We start from the raw sequence: 18,114 nt of genomic DNA, 5'->3' as shown, positions 1-18,114 counted from the left end.
TTTAAAGAGGAGTTCCCCTTAAAAAAAAAAAAAAAAGTAAAGTCAGCAGCTACAAATACTGCAGCTGCTGACTTTTAAAAATCGGACACTTACCTGTCCCAGGGTCCAGCGATGTGGGGGGGGGGGGGTCAAAGCCCCGCTCGTCCTCCCCCTCCGCTCGGCGGCGCTGGAATTCTAACTGTGGGCACCACAGCCGGGCACCGACTGTGCATGCGCGATCCGCAATTGGCCGCACAGTCATCTGGGACCTGTCGCATGTCCCAGATGACTGACGGGAGGGAGGGGGCGGAGCTGAGTCCTTCCTGCGCCGAAGGGAAGTGATGTCACCAGCCCAGGTACTGAAGGAAGCAGACTACGAGGGACCCCCTAGCAACAGCCATTTAGAGGTGAGTTATTCCAAATATTATTTTTAAATTTTTTTTTTAGGAATTTTGATTATTCTTTTTTTTTTTTTTTTTTTTTTTATGTGCAACACCACTTTAATTAATTGGGAAATCTAAAGGAGATTATACAGCTATTGTACAATCAGATTGAATAGTGTATGGTAAACTTTAGATCTACCAACAACTGAGCAACGTATGGCCTTCTGTGATTGGGTAGAAATGGGTTGGGTTGTATAGTTTTGTCCTCATGTTACATGGCTTTGGTCAATTTTAGTGAGACGGTATAATCAGGTTGTAGCGTGTATGGCCACCCTTTAGCGAATGTGACATTATATTATCCTATGTCTTCTGGTAGCTTTGGCTAATGTCAGGTTGGTGGACGCGGGAGCTGAGCGGGAACAGATCGACGCTTCCTCTGCAGCTGCATTAAATGTTTCCGTCCTCCATAGGAGATACACATAGGAGATACACATAGGAGATACACATAGGAGATACACATAGAAGATACACAGCCTGACCCCGACTTCATCGTTTCTACGACAGACTAATGGTATTTGTTCAGTGATATAGTGGAGGGTGTGCGTCAGGGGCGGCCTGTGATTGGCTGGTGCTGGATCTTACACAATGCATTACACTCATGTATTGACTTTACAGCACGGGACTTTTAAAAGCTGAATTCCAGGTAACTAAAGGAAATACATATAACAGACAGGGGCAGACTGACCATTCGGGCTTTCGGGCACTGCCCGAGGGCCCCATGCAACTAAGGGGCCCCATCAGGGTTGCCAGCCTCAATAAAACCAGGGACAGTATGTAAAAATCTGTGTTTTTAAAAAAATCCCCAGATTATAGCTGCCCGCCTCTCCAGTACCTTTTCAGTGTGTGTATGTGTATTCTGTGTGTGTATTGTGTGGCCCCATACTGCGTGTGTGTGTATTGTGTGGCCCCATAATCTATTGCCCCATCATTTTCTATTGTCCTGGGGCCCCATAATCTCCTATTGCCCGGGGGCCCCATGGGCCCCATAATCTATTGCCCGGGGGCCCCATGGGCCCCACAATCTCCTATTGCCCGGGGCCCCATGATCTCCTATTGCCCGGGGGCCCCATGAGTTGTCAGTCCGCCCCTGATAACAGAGGTAATTTACCTTCACCTGGCACCCCCTAGTTTGCATTTCCATTTGTTTTTTGTTTTTTTTTTGTGTTTTTTTTCAAGGCTCTAATTGGCTTAAAAAACGGTTGGGCTCGGGGTGCATGTCCACCCACCCGTGACACTAGCGCATCAAAGTTGCATTCGTCTCTCCTCTATTGCTGCTCATTTACTATAAAACCTTAGTTCTGCTCCCTTCAATATTCTTTGAAGTCTCATCGTTTCGCGATGGAAGATTTATGGCGGTGAAGATTTGTACGGCGACCCGTCAGTTATTTTTTTTTACGGGCCAGATCTAAGCTTTGTGTTTTGACTCAGCCAGTAAACCAGCCGCCGGTTATGACCCGTCACCCGCCTAAACCACAAACCGCGTCATTAATATCTCCAATTATCTGCAGGTTTTAACGAGGTCAGAGGTGACTCACCGCAAAATAAGTGTCCACAGTTGGTCTCCACGGGTGAGGTGGCCGTCTGAAGACACACCGGGCAGTTCAAGTCGCTGTGGAAGTGAGGTTGGCGACTTTTAAGCGTGTCCTGGAAAAAAACAAAACAGAACGTTCATGATTATCCTGGGGCGGAAATAAAATCGGAGATGTTTGTATTAAAAAGGCAACATTTCGGCCATGGATTCTAAAATACTATTGTTCTTATTAAGGTAGAAGGTTGAGCAACTCTATAAGGCTGGGAGGAAAGTGCCAAAAGCAGAACATATGAAAAACTTTTTTTTCGTTTTACTGAGCCTGTGATATCTGAAACACCACGTTTCAGAGGGTCCCCCTTCATCAGGGCTACAAATAACACATCAAAGAGTATGATTAGTGTAGAATATTAATTGGTATTTAAAGTGGATCTTCACCCAAACAGTGGTCTCCAAACTGCAGCCCAGGGGCCAGATGGGGCCCTTTGCTTGCTTTCATCCGGCCCTTCGGGGCACTTATCCTGCCACTGATGCAATATAATATTCCTACCACTGACACCAACAATCCATTCCTTTTACTAACATCAACAACGAGCCATTATTTCTCCCATAGACACCAATGATGGGGCACTGTTTCTCCTGTAGACACCAATGATGGGGCACAATTCCTCCCATTGACACCAATTATGGGACACTATTCCTCCCATTGACATCAACAATGGGGGACTATTCCTCCCACTGACACCAATGATGGGGCACTATTTCTCCCATAGACACCAATGATGGGGCACTTTTTCTCCCCTAGGCACCAAAGATGGGGCACTATTTCTCCCACTGACACCAATGATGGGGCACTATTCCTCCCACTGACACCAATGATGAGGCACTATTCCTCCCACTGACACCAACAATGGGGCACTATTTCTCCCACTGACACCAATGATGGGGTACTATTCCTCCCACTGACTCCAATGATGGGGCACCATTTCTCTCACTGACACCAAAAATGGGGCACTATTCCTTCCACTGACACCAACAATGGGGCACTATTTCTCCCACTGACACCAATAATGGGGCACTATTCCTCCAACTAATTCCAAAGATGCATTGTTTACTCCCAATGATGCCAGTACAATTTCTACTCCCAATGGCCACATTCCAGTTCTCCTACGGTCTGAAGGACAGTAAACTGACCCTTTGTTTAAAGAGTTTGGAGACCCCTGCTTTAGACCAGTGGTCTCCAAACTCTGGCCCGGGGGGCCGAATGTGGCCCTTTGCTTTGCTTTTCCTGGCTATCTGGCCCTTGGGGCACTATTCCACCAACTGACACCAATGATAGGGCTTCATTCAACCCTATTGACACCATCAATGGGGCACAATTCCTCCCATTAAAACCAATGATGGGGAACTGATGCCGGGGCATTTTCTACTCCCACTGGCCACAGTGTGGCCCTCCTAAAGCTTGAAGAACAATAAACTGGGCCTTTCTTAGAAAGTTTGGACACCCCTGCTCAAAAACATGATCCCTCCTCTCCACCCTTCCTCTGCATGGATCACGGATAGCACTCTTTTTTCCCCTTTATTTACCTTTTTTTTAACTGTCCTCCGTTTGCCTCCGGGGATATGCATGTCACATATCCTAGGAGGCAAAGTCTTTCATTCAGTAATGCTGGAGGGAGAAGACCAAGCGGGGGTCATCAGGAGGCACATCAGCAGCTTCTCGATGACATCACACCAAAACATGGCGCCCTGGGACTGAGCGCTGCCATAAAAGAATAGGACCTCAGCTGGACTACGCTGGATCTGCTGGGTGGGTGAGTATCTGAAATGTGCAGAACTCCCCAACGGGTAAGTAGTGTTTTGTTTTGTTTTTTAAATGGGGTTAAAAAAAAGATGGCGGGGAAGGTGAAAATCTACTTTAAATGGTATCGGATATTAAACATAAATATGCAATGAAAAGAAGTGCAAGGCAACATAATGGTCAAGAAGAACCATAATTAGTTGATTTTCTGCTGTCTAAGCATTGGGAATGTGTTGCACTACAGGTTCCTAGCACATATGGTGTTAATGGGACTCTCATGCTCAAGGACCATCTAATGAGGTGTCAATGTTTAGTAATTAATATATAATAAATAACATAAAGGTATTTTCTGTGTACGTACTTTGTGTTGTGTTGCTGAGAACGGTACTCCATCCTTACTCTGGGAATTCATGCCCAACTTATTCATGGTGGAACACCTAGAATAATAATCAACCAATAATTTTACAGACCAGTAAATGGAAAAGTAAAATGTAACCAAATCTACCCTGAGGACCCCCGATCACTGATGTAAGGAGCATTCTTCCCAATGACCACCAATGGAAAAGCGTTCTTCCCATTGACCAAAATAAGGGGCATTCTTTTAATTTACCACCAATGTAAGGAACATTCTTCTTACTGATCATGAATGTCAGGGACATCTTTCCCAACGACCACCAATGTAAGGAACATTCTTCCCACTGATCACCAATGTAAGCAACATTCTTCCCACTGATCACCAATGTAAGGAACATTATTCCCACTGATCACCAATGTAAGGAACATTCTTCTCACTGATCACCAATGTAAGCAACATTCTTCCCACTGATCACCAATGTAAGGAGCATTCTTCCCACTGATCACCAATGTAAGGAACATTCTTCTCACTGACCACCAATGTAAGGAACATTCTTCTCACTGATCACCAATGTGAGAAGCATTCTTCCCAATGACCTCCAATTTAAAGAGCATTTTTCCATTGACCTCCATTGTAAGGAGCATTCTTCCCACTGATCACCAATGTAAGGAACATTCTTCTCACTGATCGAATCTAAGGAGTATTTTTCCCAATGACCACCAATTTAAAGAACATTTTTCCATTGACCTCCATTGTAAGGAGCATTCTTCCCACTGACCACCAATGTGAAGGGCATACCACTGGCCAATAAGATAAAGCGCATTATTCCCAGTGGCCACCAGTATAAGGAGCATTTTTCCCACTTGGGGTCACTGCAAGAGGCAATTTTCCCCACTCACCTCCAAGGAATAGGTTATAGCCGAGGTTCCTCAAGACTTTAATTATTTCATGGCTATCTCTTGAGCAGAAAGGTTGAGAAAGGCTGATCTATATGTTTGAGTTGTATAAGTATGCTTGAAGAAGTGGACTTTGCTCTGTGGTGAATGAAAATCATTTGCAAGATAATCCCTGATCTATGTCACGTAACTCTGAGATTGTAATGGTTTTGTTTTTTTTCTCTTTATGGTTTTAACTGATGTGAAAAATTCTCTTTTTTATGTGAATTCTATTCAGATTTTAAAAATAAAACATATGTAGATGACAATATATATTTATGGCAGAAACACAATTTTTGCTTTATACTGGTTGCCAATATTGAATTTAGTCAGCTGCTAGACTGGATGGGTATGGAAAATTCCTGGAAGATCTGATATCACATTATATCTCTGATAGAATCCATCCCAAAACCTTCACTGATCCTTCATCACTATTTCCTTCCTACTCCGTCCTCCAGCACTTCAATCCTGCTGCTCCCCTTCTCTCCAATTTGTCTAACAATGTAGCTATCAATGCCAAATCTATCTTACCCCAGCATCTTTTCTGTTGCTATTATGGTTCTTTTTTCTTTTTTTCTTTTTTTTTTGTTTAGTAGAGTTCCCATACCTAGTGTTTTTTTTTAATGGCCCTCGAAGGTCAGTGCTTAGGGCAGTTTGCCTCAAAATTTGCAGTCCCTGATTTGGATCCTCTGTTCTAGCCACCCCTGGATATTTGTTACTAGATTCATAAAGAGATCTGTAGGGGGTACAGAAGGTGCTTAGAGTAGTCAGAAGACTTTTAGGAAACCAAAAATATATATTTTTTTTCTTCTCTTTGGTTGTCTGTGTAAGTAAAAGTAACTGTGAATGTTCAATCTGAACCCCAGGCCTTATCAATTTTTTTTTTTTTTTTTTATTACATAATTTAATATATCTATAAAACCAGTTAATATATTATTATTTTATATATATATATATATATATATATATATATATATATATATATATATATATATATATATATATAATATTATATGTATAAGTAGCTGTGAATGTTCAATCTGAACCCCAGGCCTTATCATTTTTTTTTTTTTTTTTTTATTACATAATTTAATATATATATATATATATATATATATATATTATTGGGCGGTACAGTGATGTAGTGGTTAGCACTCTCACCTAGCAGTAAAGAAAGTTCACTGGTTCAAATCCCAACCATGACATTACCTGCCTGGAGTTTGCATGTTCTCCCTGTGCCTGCGTGGGTTTCCTCCAGGCACTCCAGTTTCCTCCCGCAATCCAAAGACATGCAGGTAGGTTAATTGGCTTCTGTCCAAAATTGGCCTCTAGTATATGAATGGGGACCTTGGATTGTGGGCTCCTTAAGGGTAGGGACCGATGTGAGTGTGCAATGTACAGGGATAGGTACAATTGTAGACACTCAGGTTGAACTGGATGGACTGGTGTCTTTATTCAACCTTACTAACTATGAAACTATGAAACTACTATATATATAAAACCAGTTAATATATTATTATTTTATATATATAATATTATAATAAATTCTGTAATATATATATATATATATATATATATATATATATATATATATATATATATATATAAATTTTTATATATATATATATATATATATATATATATATATATATATATATATATATATATATATATATAAATTTATATATATATATATATATATATATAAATTCGGTAATATATATATATATATATATATATATATATATATATATATATATATATATAAAAATTTATATATATATATATATATATATATATATATATATATATATATATATATATTACAGAATTTATTATAATATTATATATATAAAATAATAATATATTAACTGGTTTTATATATATAGTAGTTTCATAGTTTCATAGTTTTATATATATAAATTCGGTAATATATATATATATATATATATATATATATATAGATATAAAATTATAAATGCTATATTATAGAAAATTATAAAGCCTGAGGTTCCGATTTAATTTTAACAGCTACTTTTACTTCCACAGACCACAAAAGACAAGAGAGAGGTTTTTGGTTTCCTGAACATCTTCTGACTACTCTAAAGCCCCATACACACTATCAGATTTTCTGCTGATTTTTACCTTCAGATTTACCAAAACCATATAATATGAGGTCAAACCTTAGGAGTTTCAGTTTGTATGCAATCAGGCAGTACATGGTTTTGGTAAATCTGAAGACAAAAATCAGCAGAAATTATGATAGTGTGTATGGGGCTTAAGCATCTTCTGTACCCCCCCACGGCCCTCTTTATGAATTTAGTCACAAATGTCCAAAGCTGATAAAAACAGGGGACCCAAATCCAAATTATTCTGATTGCATATTATGTATTATTATAGATTTGATATTTTTATATCCGTTTTATAATATCATGTATTGTGTTGTTTTTTTATTATATAATTTTTAATGTACTGTATATTTTTTAATCAATTAATATATTATTATTTTTAAAATATTATATATTATTATATCTGAACTCCGGGCTTTTTCAATTTTTATATATATTTTTTTATTATAGGATTTTTTTTTTTATATATATATTTGTATATTATACCAGTTCATATATTGTTATTTTTATATAATATTATATCATTTATTATATTATTATTATTTTTATTATTCTATTTCCACCCTGATCTATGCCTGCCCATGTGCACAGTGTTATCACATTATGTGAATGGGCAGGTGTACAGCTTGTTGCTCTTTTTCCAGAAAACAGGTTAGGTGACCAAGTTGATGGTATGTCTTCATGTTCCCGGTGGACCTCACTTTGTAATGCATTCTCTAAGTCGCCACCTCCAACATACTGTACATTCTTCTCCGCACCATCCCCAGAAACCAACGTCATTCCCCGGGTTGTCTTCCTGGTTTCAACCATAATAAAATGACTGCATGTTTCCAAACAAAGGCTGCGTGCTTTGCATCACAGACAGCGTCAGCACCAATCACCGGGCTCTTTTATGCACTATATGACCGTATTAGTCAGCCATTGAGTTCTTTGCTCAGCCTTGGTACGTTGGAGCGGAGCAAAGGTCTATGCATGCATTGATACGGGAAAACGATAAACCCTTTCACCTAGATGATGCAGATAAAATCAGCGCATGCAACAGTTTACAAACATTCTCGGCCCTGGTTCAGGCCAACGTTTACAGTAGCTGACTAACCCTTTCCTCCTTGCACCAAACGCTGTTCCAGTGTTATTGCATTGCCCATAACTTGGGTAATGGAAAGAGGGGCATCTTTTAGCACAAAATACATAGGCAATGGACACACTCCCAACCACATCCCTGACTGCCCAGTTCCTGAAGAAGACCTGATGAAGAGCACCCATCAGAATTAAAAATTTCCAAACCATCACCACCCTTAGCAAAGCAACATTCAGCACCTGTATGTACTTTGACAGCATGGAGGAAGTGACAAGCCATTGAGCACTACTGAATTGCATGAAAAAAAAAAAAACATTTTAATATAGAAACAAAGAAGAATGATGGAGGATAAAAAAATAAGTGGTCCACCAAGTTTGGTCTGTTTTTTATTTCTTTGTTCCATGATGTAGACCAGGGGTCTCCTAACTGCGGCCCTATGCTTGCTTTTTTTTCGGCCCTTGGGGCCATAATTCATCCCACTGACACCAATGAAGGGGCGCAATTCCTCCCACTAATACCAATGCTGGGGCACAATTTTTCCCAATGGCACCAACAATGGGGCCCAAAGAGACCAAATGATGGGGCACTATTCCTCTAAATGGGACCAACAATGGGGTACCAATTTCTCCCAATGACACCAACAATGGGGTCCACTGACACCAATGAAGGGGCGCAATTCTTCCCACTAATACCAATGCTGGGGCACAATTATTCCCAATGACACCAACAATGAGGCCCAATGACACCCAATGATAGGGCACTATTCCTCTTAATGAGACCAACAATGGGGCCCAATGACCTCAACAATGGGGCACAATTCCCCTCACTGACACCAATGATGAGGCACAATGGCAAACAATGGGACACTATTTTTTTCTTCACTGACATCAGGACCTTCTCTACTCCTAATTGCCACAGTCTGACCCACCCTTAAAGTCTGAAATACAGTAAACTGGCCCTTTGTATAGAAAGTTTGGAGACTCCTGATGTAGACCAAGAGTCTCCAAGCTTTCAAAACAAATGGCTAGTTCTGCCCTTCAGGTTTTAGGGCTTGCCATCATTTGGACATTGGGGGTAGAAAATGACCCAGTGTCATTGGCAGTAAACCATGCCCCATTATCGTTCTAGTGGGAGGAATAATGTAGTTATTGTTGGTGTCAGTGGGAAGAATAGCGCACCATCATTGGTGTCAGTGGGAGGAATGGTGCCCCATTTGTTGGGATCAGTGGGATGAACAGTGCCTCATCATTGGTGTCAGTGGGAGGAATGGTGCCCCATTGTTGGGATCAATGGGATGAACAGTGCCTCATCATTGGTGTTAGTGGCAGGAATAATGGACCGTAGTCAGTGGGAAAAATGGTGCCCGAGGGCCAAATAAAGGCAAGCAAAGGGCCACATCCGGCCACAGTTTGGAGACCACTGATGTAGGGTGAAGGGTTGGTTGTCTGCCCTCATATTGTAAAGTGCTGTGCAAACTGTTGGCGCAGGATATAATTCCTGTATAATAATAATAATAGATGTTTAATTTCAGTTGGGGTGTGGAGATTCTTGTAAGAGAAGCGAAAAAGTATACAATATTGTTACAAATTTTCATGATTCCCTATACTGAAAGGTGTGGTATATTGATGCAAGCAGAGAGAATTTTTAATGGGGGTTTAAAAAAAAAAAAGGTTTTATTCTGAAGGGATAGATATGCACCAATGAATAATGTATTTCAATTTAATTTCATTTTCATTATGTCTATTCGAATTAAGGGAGAACTAAAGGCTGTAAATACTCATCTCCCCTTGCCCCCTCGCTGACGCCAACATCTTCTCCTGGGCTTCTACACTTTCGCCATGGTGGGCTGGTGGGTACTGATGTAACATGCACATGGTAGTTTAGAAAATGTGTGAGTCCTGAGTGAAAGTTGAGTGAATCTTGGGTGATAAATAGACTGCAAAGAGTACATTTATTCATAAAGGTCTATACAGAAGTCCAAAATGGAAAGAAGAGGGCGAGTTTGGGGCAATGTTACTGGACATTATTTTTTTTTAAGCTTTGGAGAGATTGAGAAATGGTAAAATCCTGTGTGAAGCTTGTATTGCTTTTGGTTGAAAAATTGATTAAGCTGCTTCCTGATGCCTATCCCAGTGACAGCTCTGTGATTGGGTGGGGAAAATCACCCGTAGGCACATAGACATCAATAAAAAGGTGACAGAGTCCTGATATTTCTCCACCTTAAAAAACAAAAACAAAAAAAAAATGTTGCTATAGTTGCACCTTAAGGGGCCATTCGAGTCTATCCAGTCCAATGAGGTGGGATGAGGAACGTTATTGTATTGCGTGTTAACTAATGTTGCGTTGAGGCCAATGCATCACAACAGATCTGAAACGGAACCAACAATTCTAACATGAAACATTGATTTTTTTTATTTATTTTTTGGTGGAGATGGTCTTTATCATGTCATTATATAACTAGCCATTTTAATATATGAACTGCACAGGTCTGTGATGGCCAAGGCCATTGAAACCATGACAGCATCGCACTGCATACGTTATATTGGCGGTTCCCAGGGTTGAGGGAGCAACGCTACGATTTGAAAAGGACGATATTTGGAATCTCTCCAAACGAGGAAAAAATAAGGAGCAATGCCAAACCTCTCCTTGCTGTGTTTGGGTTTAATGACTGGTAAGAGCAGCATTTGCTGTGAATCACACATGTGGCTTCCACACATGGCCGGCAATGACCTGCTACACATAAACCGCGGACCAGCTGGGCCACGGCGGTGCATCTGTTTTCTGTTGTGATTACAGCAAACCAGGCAGAACAAAATCAATCATACGGATTGTTGTCCACTACAACAATCATATGGGCTATGTGATGATAGTATGGGCTATGCGATGATAATACGGACTATATGACAATAATACGCGCTATCTGCCAATAATATGGACGATGTCGCAAGCACATGCTACAGGAAACATGTAGTCATATGCTGTATCCCCTTGTGTACATGACCGACTTACTCAAATTACGATCTTTTTACGATTGTGTTTAGTTTTGCCATTAGTCAAGTAAGACTTCCTCTATCTTTTTACCATGAAGGAACCTTCAAATTTATTTTCAGGTTTTAAGGAACCCCTGCTAAAGTAATTATATTTAAAGCTCACAGTTGGTGTAATCAGTAAGCTGTACACTTAATAATAAGCAAAACATGTGGAGTAGCTGGAGAATTTGACCTCCAAGCCAGATCAATGGTAACCCCCATACATTGGTGGTCAGTCAAAATGTGCTCTTATATTGGTGGTCAGTGGGATTGGGAAGGGATCCCTTACATTTGTGGTCAGTGGGAAGGATGTCCCTAATATAAGGAACAATGGCCCCATAAATGTGCAGGCACCATAAGGAAAAAGATGAATCCTCGACAAATCAAGGAACCCCTTACAACCTATGGAAGAACCCTACCACCAACTGTGCTGGCACCATAAGGAAGAAGATGAATCCTTGACAAATCAAGGAACCCCTTATAACCTATGGGAGAAACCTACCACCAAATGTGCTGGCACCATAAGGAAGAAGATGAATCCTCGACAAATCAAGGAACCCCTTATAATGTATGGAAGAACCCTACCACCAACTGTGCTGGCACCATAAGGAAGAAGATGAATCCTCAACAAATCAAGGAACCCCTAACAACCTCTGGAGGAACCCTACCACCAAACCCTGGTTGAGAATGACTGAATTAGAGAGAGAAAGACAGAAATTGAGAGAGAGAGAGAGAGAGAGAGAGAAGGTGGAAAATAGAGAGAGAAAAAAAGAAAGAGTGAAAAGGAGAAAAAGAGGGAAATAATGAGAAAGGAGAGAGAGACAAACCAGGAAAAGTAAAGGGGGGGAGAGAGAATGTAAAGAAGGAAGGGGGGAGGGAGAGAGAGAGATAAGCACTGACTGGGCTAACATGGACCCCCTATCCCCTTCTAAACTAGATAAGGAGGGAGAGAAGACAAGAGAGAGATAAGAGAGGGGTGGGGGAAAGAGAAGGCAGAGAAAAAGGGGGGGGGGGCGCTCAAATGTGAACCTGGGCAGAAAGAGAGAGTGAGAAGTATTGGACTTACATGGACTCATTCCCTATACCCTTCTGTACAAGAGAGAGGGGAGAGAGAAGAAGAGAAAGAGAGATAAGAGAGGGGTGAGAGAGAGAAACTAGGAAAGGAAAACAATGGGAGAGAGAATACAGAGAAGGAAGGGGGGGGGGGGAGATAAGCACTCACTGGACTTACATGGACTCACCCCTATCCCATTCTAAACTAGAGAAGGGGAGAGAAGAAGAGAGAAAGAGAGAGAGATAAGAGAGGGGTGAGAGAGAGAAGCCAGAGAAGGAAAGGGGTAAGAGAGAGAGAGAATGCAGAGAAGGAAGAGGGGAGAGGGAGAGATAAGAGAGGGGTGAGAGAGGGAAGGCAGAGAAGGAAGGGGGGAGAGGGAGAGAGAGAGATAAGAGAGGGATGAGAGAGGGAAGGCAGAGAAGGAACAGGGAGGGAGGAAGGTAGAGAGAGATAAGAGAGGGGTGAGAGAGAAGGCAGAGAAGGAAAGGGATGAGAGAGAGAATAAATGAGAAAGGAGAGAGAGAATAAATGAGAAAGGAGAGAGAGAGATAAGAAAGGGGGGAGAGAGAAGCACTGGGCTTACATGGACTCATCCCCTACACCCTTCTAAACTATAGAGGTGGAGAAAGAAGAAGAAGAGAGAGAGGGGGAGATAAGAGAGGGGTGAGAGAGAGAGAGAAGGAGAAGGATAGGGGGGTGAGAAAGAGAGAGAAGAAATTAAAAAGGAGAGAGAGGTAAGAGAGGGGGAGGGAGAAACATAGAAAGAGAAGTAAAGATGGAGAAGGTGGGAAGAGAGAAGTAGAAAAGAGGCGAGGGAGAGAAGAAGAGAGAAAGAAAGAGAAGAGATGAGAAAGGAGAGAGACAGATAAGAGTGGGGTGAGAAAGAGAAGGCAGAGAAGCAAAAGGGGGTGAGAGAGATACAATGCAGAGAAGGAAGGGGGGCAAAAGAGAGAGAAAAAATGAGAAAGGAGAGAGATATAAGAGAGGGGGAGAGAAAGAAGTAGAGAAAGAGAGAAGTAGAGGTGGGGAAAGGGGGGGGGAGAGAGAGAGAGAGAGAATTAGAAAGGAGAGAGAATTAGAAAGGAGAGAGAGAGAGAGAATTAGAAAGGAGAGAGAATTAAAAAGGAGAGAGAGAAGAGAGGGGGAAGGGGGGGAGAGAGAGAGAGAGAGAGAATTAGAAAGGAGAGAGAATTAGAAAGGAGAGAGAGAGAGAGAATTAGAAAGGAGAGAGAATTAAAAAGGAGAGAGAGAAGAGAGGGGGAAGGGGGGGAGAGAGAGAAAAAATGAGAAAGGAGAGAGAGATAAGAGATGGGTGAGAGAGAAGTAAAGGGAGAGGAGAGAGAGAACAGAGAGTGGGAGAGAGAGAAGCAGAGGGCAAAAAGTGGGCAGAGAGAGGAAAGAGAAGAGAGAGACTAAAGATTCTCCAGTGGTGAGATCTCTGTCCTGCTAAGTGATGAATGACAGAGAGGGGTGCACAAACGTTTGCATGCACCATATTTTATGTCTAATTTTTTCCCAGTCTGTTATGGATACTGATTGCTATATAGATATATAGATAGATAGAGAGATAGAGAGATAGATAGATAGATAGATAGATAGATAGATAGATAGATAGATAGATAGATAGATAGATAGATAGATAGATAGATAGATAGATAGATAGAGAGAGAGATATATAGATAGATAGATAGATAGATAGATAGATAGATAGATAGATAGATAGATAGATAGATAGAGAGAGAGAGAGAGAGAGAGATAGATAGATAGATAGATAGATAGATTGTATGCTCATCAAACACTCTCCTGCAGCAGAATTGTGCAATATCGGAAGGCAGTTATTCATTTTATTTGATTTTATACATTCTAAATGCAATTCGGCAAGCTGCACAATTGTCAATTTTCTATTGCTCGGGGCCCAAAACCTCTGTCCGTGGATCCCTATGCAATCCCCCCAATGGTGCCCATACACATAGTGATCTGATCTAATTACTTTTCACAGAATCAGATATCATCAGATCTATGAATTATCGAAAAGTCATAAATTGATTTTAAGCAAAACCAATCAATGTAATAAATTCTATTGAATTATTATAATCGGTCTAGACAGAATTTTTTTTTTTTTTAGAAAAGTAGATGATTTTAATATGATGGTTACGTGTATGGCAATTTGAATGATCTTTTCGATCTTGAGATCATATTTCCGATCGGGCAGTAAATATATGGGAACTATGAACATGTATAAGATTGTTCCATGTGTGGCCACCATAAAGCTATACAATCTGATCGCACAATCTTCTTTAGATCTACCATCAACCATGTAGCGCAAGGACATGTCTGATTGGATACATATTGAATGGATTGTTTAGGTTGGCCTTTACGTTGTAAAGTTTTGGCAATTCCATTGTTTCCAAGATTGTATGGAGATTTTACAATCTGATTGTATAGTATATGACTGGTGACACAGACAGTAAAAACCTGACAGAAGCTCTAACACTTCCATACTCTATTTTAAACTAAAAAAAAAAGTATTGGCTATACATACACTTTAACCCAAATAATAAATTTAATTCCGAATCTCACAAAATTTGACAAATTTTAATGCCCACTTACCTGGACTGTGCTGAGCTGCAGAACGTGTGTGTGTTCATGTCGCCCGCTGTCGGCGCAGGTTTTATTCTGCACGTCTTTGCGACTCGCCAGCTGACACCACACTGCTGTACCTGGATGTCATGGCCCAGAGACTGACAAGGCGGCCTGTTAAACATTAAACCGGAGTCAAGGTTTTCATAATAAAACAAAAACTCCAACGAACTGGGTGAGTGGGCTAGTAGGGCGATGGACTGGATCTGTCACGTAACCCCCACTTATGTGAAATATTTCAGCAAACAAAAAAAAACTAAAAAAAATCTTGTATTTAGTGATATTCTTAAACTGCCCGGATCAATCATTAACCCGATAACATTCATGTCACAAGTAGATCGGTCATATGACAATGGAGGAGCGTGCTGCATGACAGGCGGCTGCAATATGGGGGTTTAGCAAGTTAGCAAATATTTCTGGTAAATATCTAATAGAAGGAGGGGGGGGTAATATTCCCAAAAGTGAGGAAAGTGCAGATTTCAGGGTTTCCTCAGAAAAGAATAAAATTTTTCAACAGGAAGAACGATAATGTTATGCAAATTTCCTATTGCAAAATGATTATGGTTCCTAATATTATTATTATCATTACTCTTATTCTTTCTGTTATTATTTATCATTACCCTTCTTTTTTATTATTATTATTATTATTATTATTAATATTGCTGCCACTTTTATTATAATTAGCATGTTTTTATTATTATTACTGTTACAATTCTTCCTTTCTTTTCTTCTTCTTCTTCTTATTTTTATCATCATTATTATTATCACTCTTGTTACCATTAACATTATTATTCCATCATTATTTATGTTATTATTATTACCATATTATTAGTGTTCTTTCTTCTTCCTCCTCTTCTTCTTTTTCTTCCTTTCTTCCTTCTTCTTCTTTTTCTTCTTCTTCTCCCTTTTCTTCTTCTCCTTTTACTTCTTCTTTCCTTCTTTCTTCCTTTCTTCTTCTCCTTTTCTTCTTCTTCCTTCCTTCCTTCCTTCCTTTCTTCTTCTCCTTTTCTACCTTCCTTTCTTCTTCTCCTTTTCTTCCTTAGTTTTTTCCTTCTTCTTCTTTTCTTCCTTAGTTTCTTCCTTCTTTTCCTTTTCTTCCTTCCTTTCTTCTTTTTCCTTGCTTCCTTTCTCCTTCTGCTTTTCTTCCTTGCTTTGTTGCTTCCTTTCTTCTTCTCCTTTCTTCCTTCCTTTCTTCTTCCCCTTTTTCTTCTTCTTCCTTTCTTCCTTCCTTCTTCTCCTTTTCTTCCTTAGTTTCTTCCTTCCTTTCTTCTTCTCCTTTTATTTCTTCCTTTCTTTCTTCTTTTCCTTTTTCTTCTTCCTTCCATCCTTCAGTCCTTCCTTCCTTCTCCGTTTTCTTCTTCTCCTTTTTCTTCCTTCCTTACTTTCTTCTTATTATTCTTCCTTCCTTGCTTCCTTCTTCTCCTTTTCTTCCTTTCTTCTTCCTTTCTTCTATCACTGTTATTATTTTTTCTATTGCTATTATTGTTATTATTATAGCTGAAGTCAACATGCTAATTAAATGTTTAAATAAAACCTTTCCATATGCATTCCATACTTTTATTGTCATCACTGGGTTTCTGTGCTTCTCTATGCAAAGCATTGGCAGATCATGGCTGGTGGGTGCTGTACGTAACTTGTTTGCACCCTTTTTTTTTTTAAATTAATGAAAAAGTCACTTCAGCAAATGTTGAAATAAATAACAATACATTCCCTGAGTGGCTGATAACAATTTGTTGTACGACTCAAAGGCTTGCATTGTGAGAGGAAACGGGGCATGTGTATAAAATGAACACATCAGGCTGCCCCATGTGTCTGTGTGTGTATATATACATATATAAAATTATACTTAGACAAAGCTTTTAAAACCTTAAAATTATGCCCTGATGATTGAAGGGGTAATGATTAAGGAGAGGTGGAGGAAGCACAGATCCACCAAATCAATGAAGCAAAAAGTAGAGAGATACAGTGGGGGCATTGCAGGTCCTCAGGTACAGCTTACTCTCCAGCAAGCACAGTAAGGCCTCTTTCACACGGGCTTTCCAATCAGGTCCGCCTGTCAGTTTTTTAGGTGGCCCTGATCGGACGCTCCAGTCACTCCTATGGAGCGGCAGATGTCAGCGGTGACATGTCCCTTGACACCCGCTGCTATCCGATCCGATCCTGTCCATGAAATCCAGACAGAAGGTGACCTTATTTTCCATCCGTCTGGCGGATCGTATTTATGGGCTCGAACAAAAACAGACAGGGGGTCCATTTTCATCCAATCTCCCCATAGAGGAAAGTGGAACCCTGACAGATCCATCTCTGCACAGTGAGCGGAGACAGACATGTCATCCGCCCTGCTCAGCGGGGATCAGAGGAGCGGAGTCCACCAAGCTTGACAAACCCTTGTGAAAGGACACCAATAAGAAAAGGAGAGATGGAGGAAGCACAGATCCACAAAATGAATGAAGCAGAAGCAGGGAAGATTCTTGCACTGCTGATCCTCAGGTATAGCTTCCTCTCCAGCAAGGAGAACCATCAGCAGCACAGTGGTGACATCACCAAATCTCACTACAAATCCAGTGAGAACCTGCAGTGCATAAAATACTGCAGATATACAACTATGAGGCTCAGGACAAATTATAAAACTCCTGTAAAATGCCTGAAAAAATGCTTTAGAATCACCAGAAATGTTCTGTGTCCAGGTGTGAATGCAGGACCCTACAAGAGAGAAATGTCACCCCTTCTTCATATATCAGTACATTGCATAATGGGAGAAGGCCATATGTGCCACCATACCTAGAAACAAAATTATTTTGTGCCTGATGCAATACAGGAAGGAGCACCCCACAGCCACCCTCTCCAGCCCTTCAGTAAACAGAGTTGGGTTTTCCACCGACCCACCCACCTACAGTATATTGCCAAAAGTATTGTGACACCCCCTGCAAAATCATTGCATTCATGTATTCCAATCACCTCCATGGCCACAGGTGTATAAAATCAAACACCCAGGCATGCAGACGGCTTCTACAAACATTTGTGAAGGAATGGATCTCCCTCAGGAGCTCAGTGAATTCCAAGGTGGTACCGTGATAGGTTGCCACCTGTTCAATATGTCCATCCGTGAAATTTCCTTGCTACGAAATATTCCACAGTCAACT

General features: G+C 40.5%; 1 protein-coding gene across 2 annotated transcripts in view; it reads right to left on the bottom strand.

Moving 5' to 3' along the window:
- LOC143926660 (E3 ubiquitin-protein ligase RNF170-like) overlaps window positions 1-15,166 on the bottom strand; it is a 28,695-nt gene extending 13,529 nt beyond the window's left edge. Inside the window, exons 1-3 of one of the 2 annotated variants that reach the window (XM_077450601.1) lie at window positions 14,942-15,166; window positions 4,113-4,188; window positions 1,958-2,066 (exon numbers count right to left, since the gene is read on the bottom strand). In XM_077450601.1, the coding sequence (XP_077306727.1) occupies window positions 1,958-2,066; window positions 4,113-4,188; window positions 14,942-15,096 (340 nt within the window). In that variant the 5' untranslated portion in view covers window positions 15,097-15,166. Of the gene's footprint in view, window positions 1-1,957; window positions 2,067-4,112; window positions 4,189-5,005; window positions 5,148-14,941 lie in introns of those variants that run through there. The other variant, XM_077450602.1, reaches the window with a different exon arrangement.
- Window positions 15,167-18,114: the final 2,948 nt, after the last annotated feature.

Source organism: Lithobates pipiens, unplaced genomic scaffold, assembly GCF_037356315.1.
Source record: "Lithobates pipiens isolate NorthernLeopardFrog02 unplaced genomic scaffold, aLitPip1_a1.2 Scaffold_23, whole genome shotgun sequence".
Lineage (NCBI taxonomy): Eukaryota > Metazoa > Chordata > Amphibia > Anura > Ranidae > Lithobates > Lithobates pipiens.
Note: the sequence above shows the minus strand (reverse complement) of the source record. Positions and strands in the feature narration are given on the sequence as shown.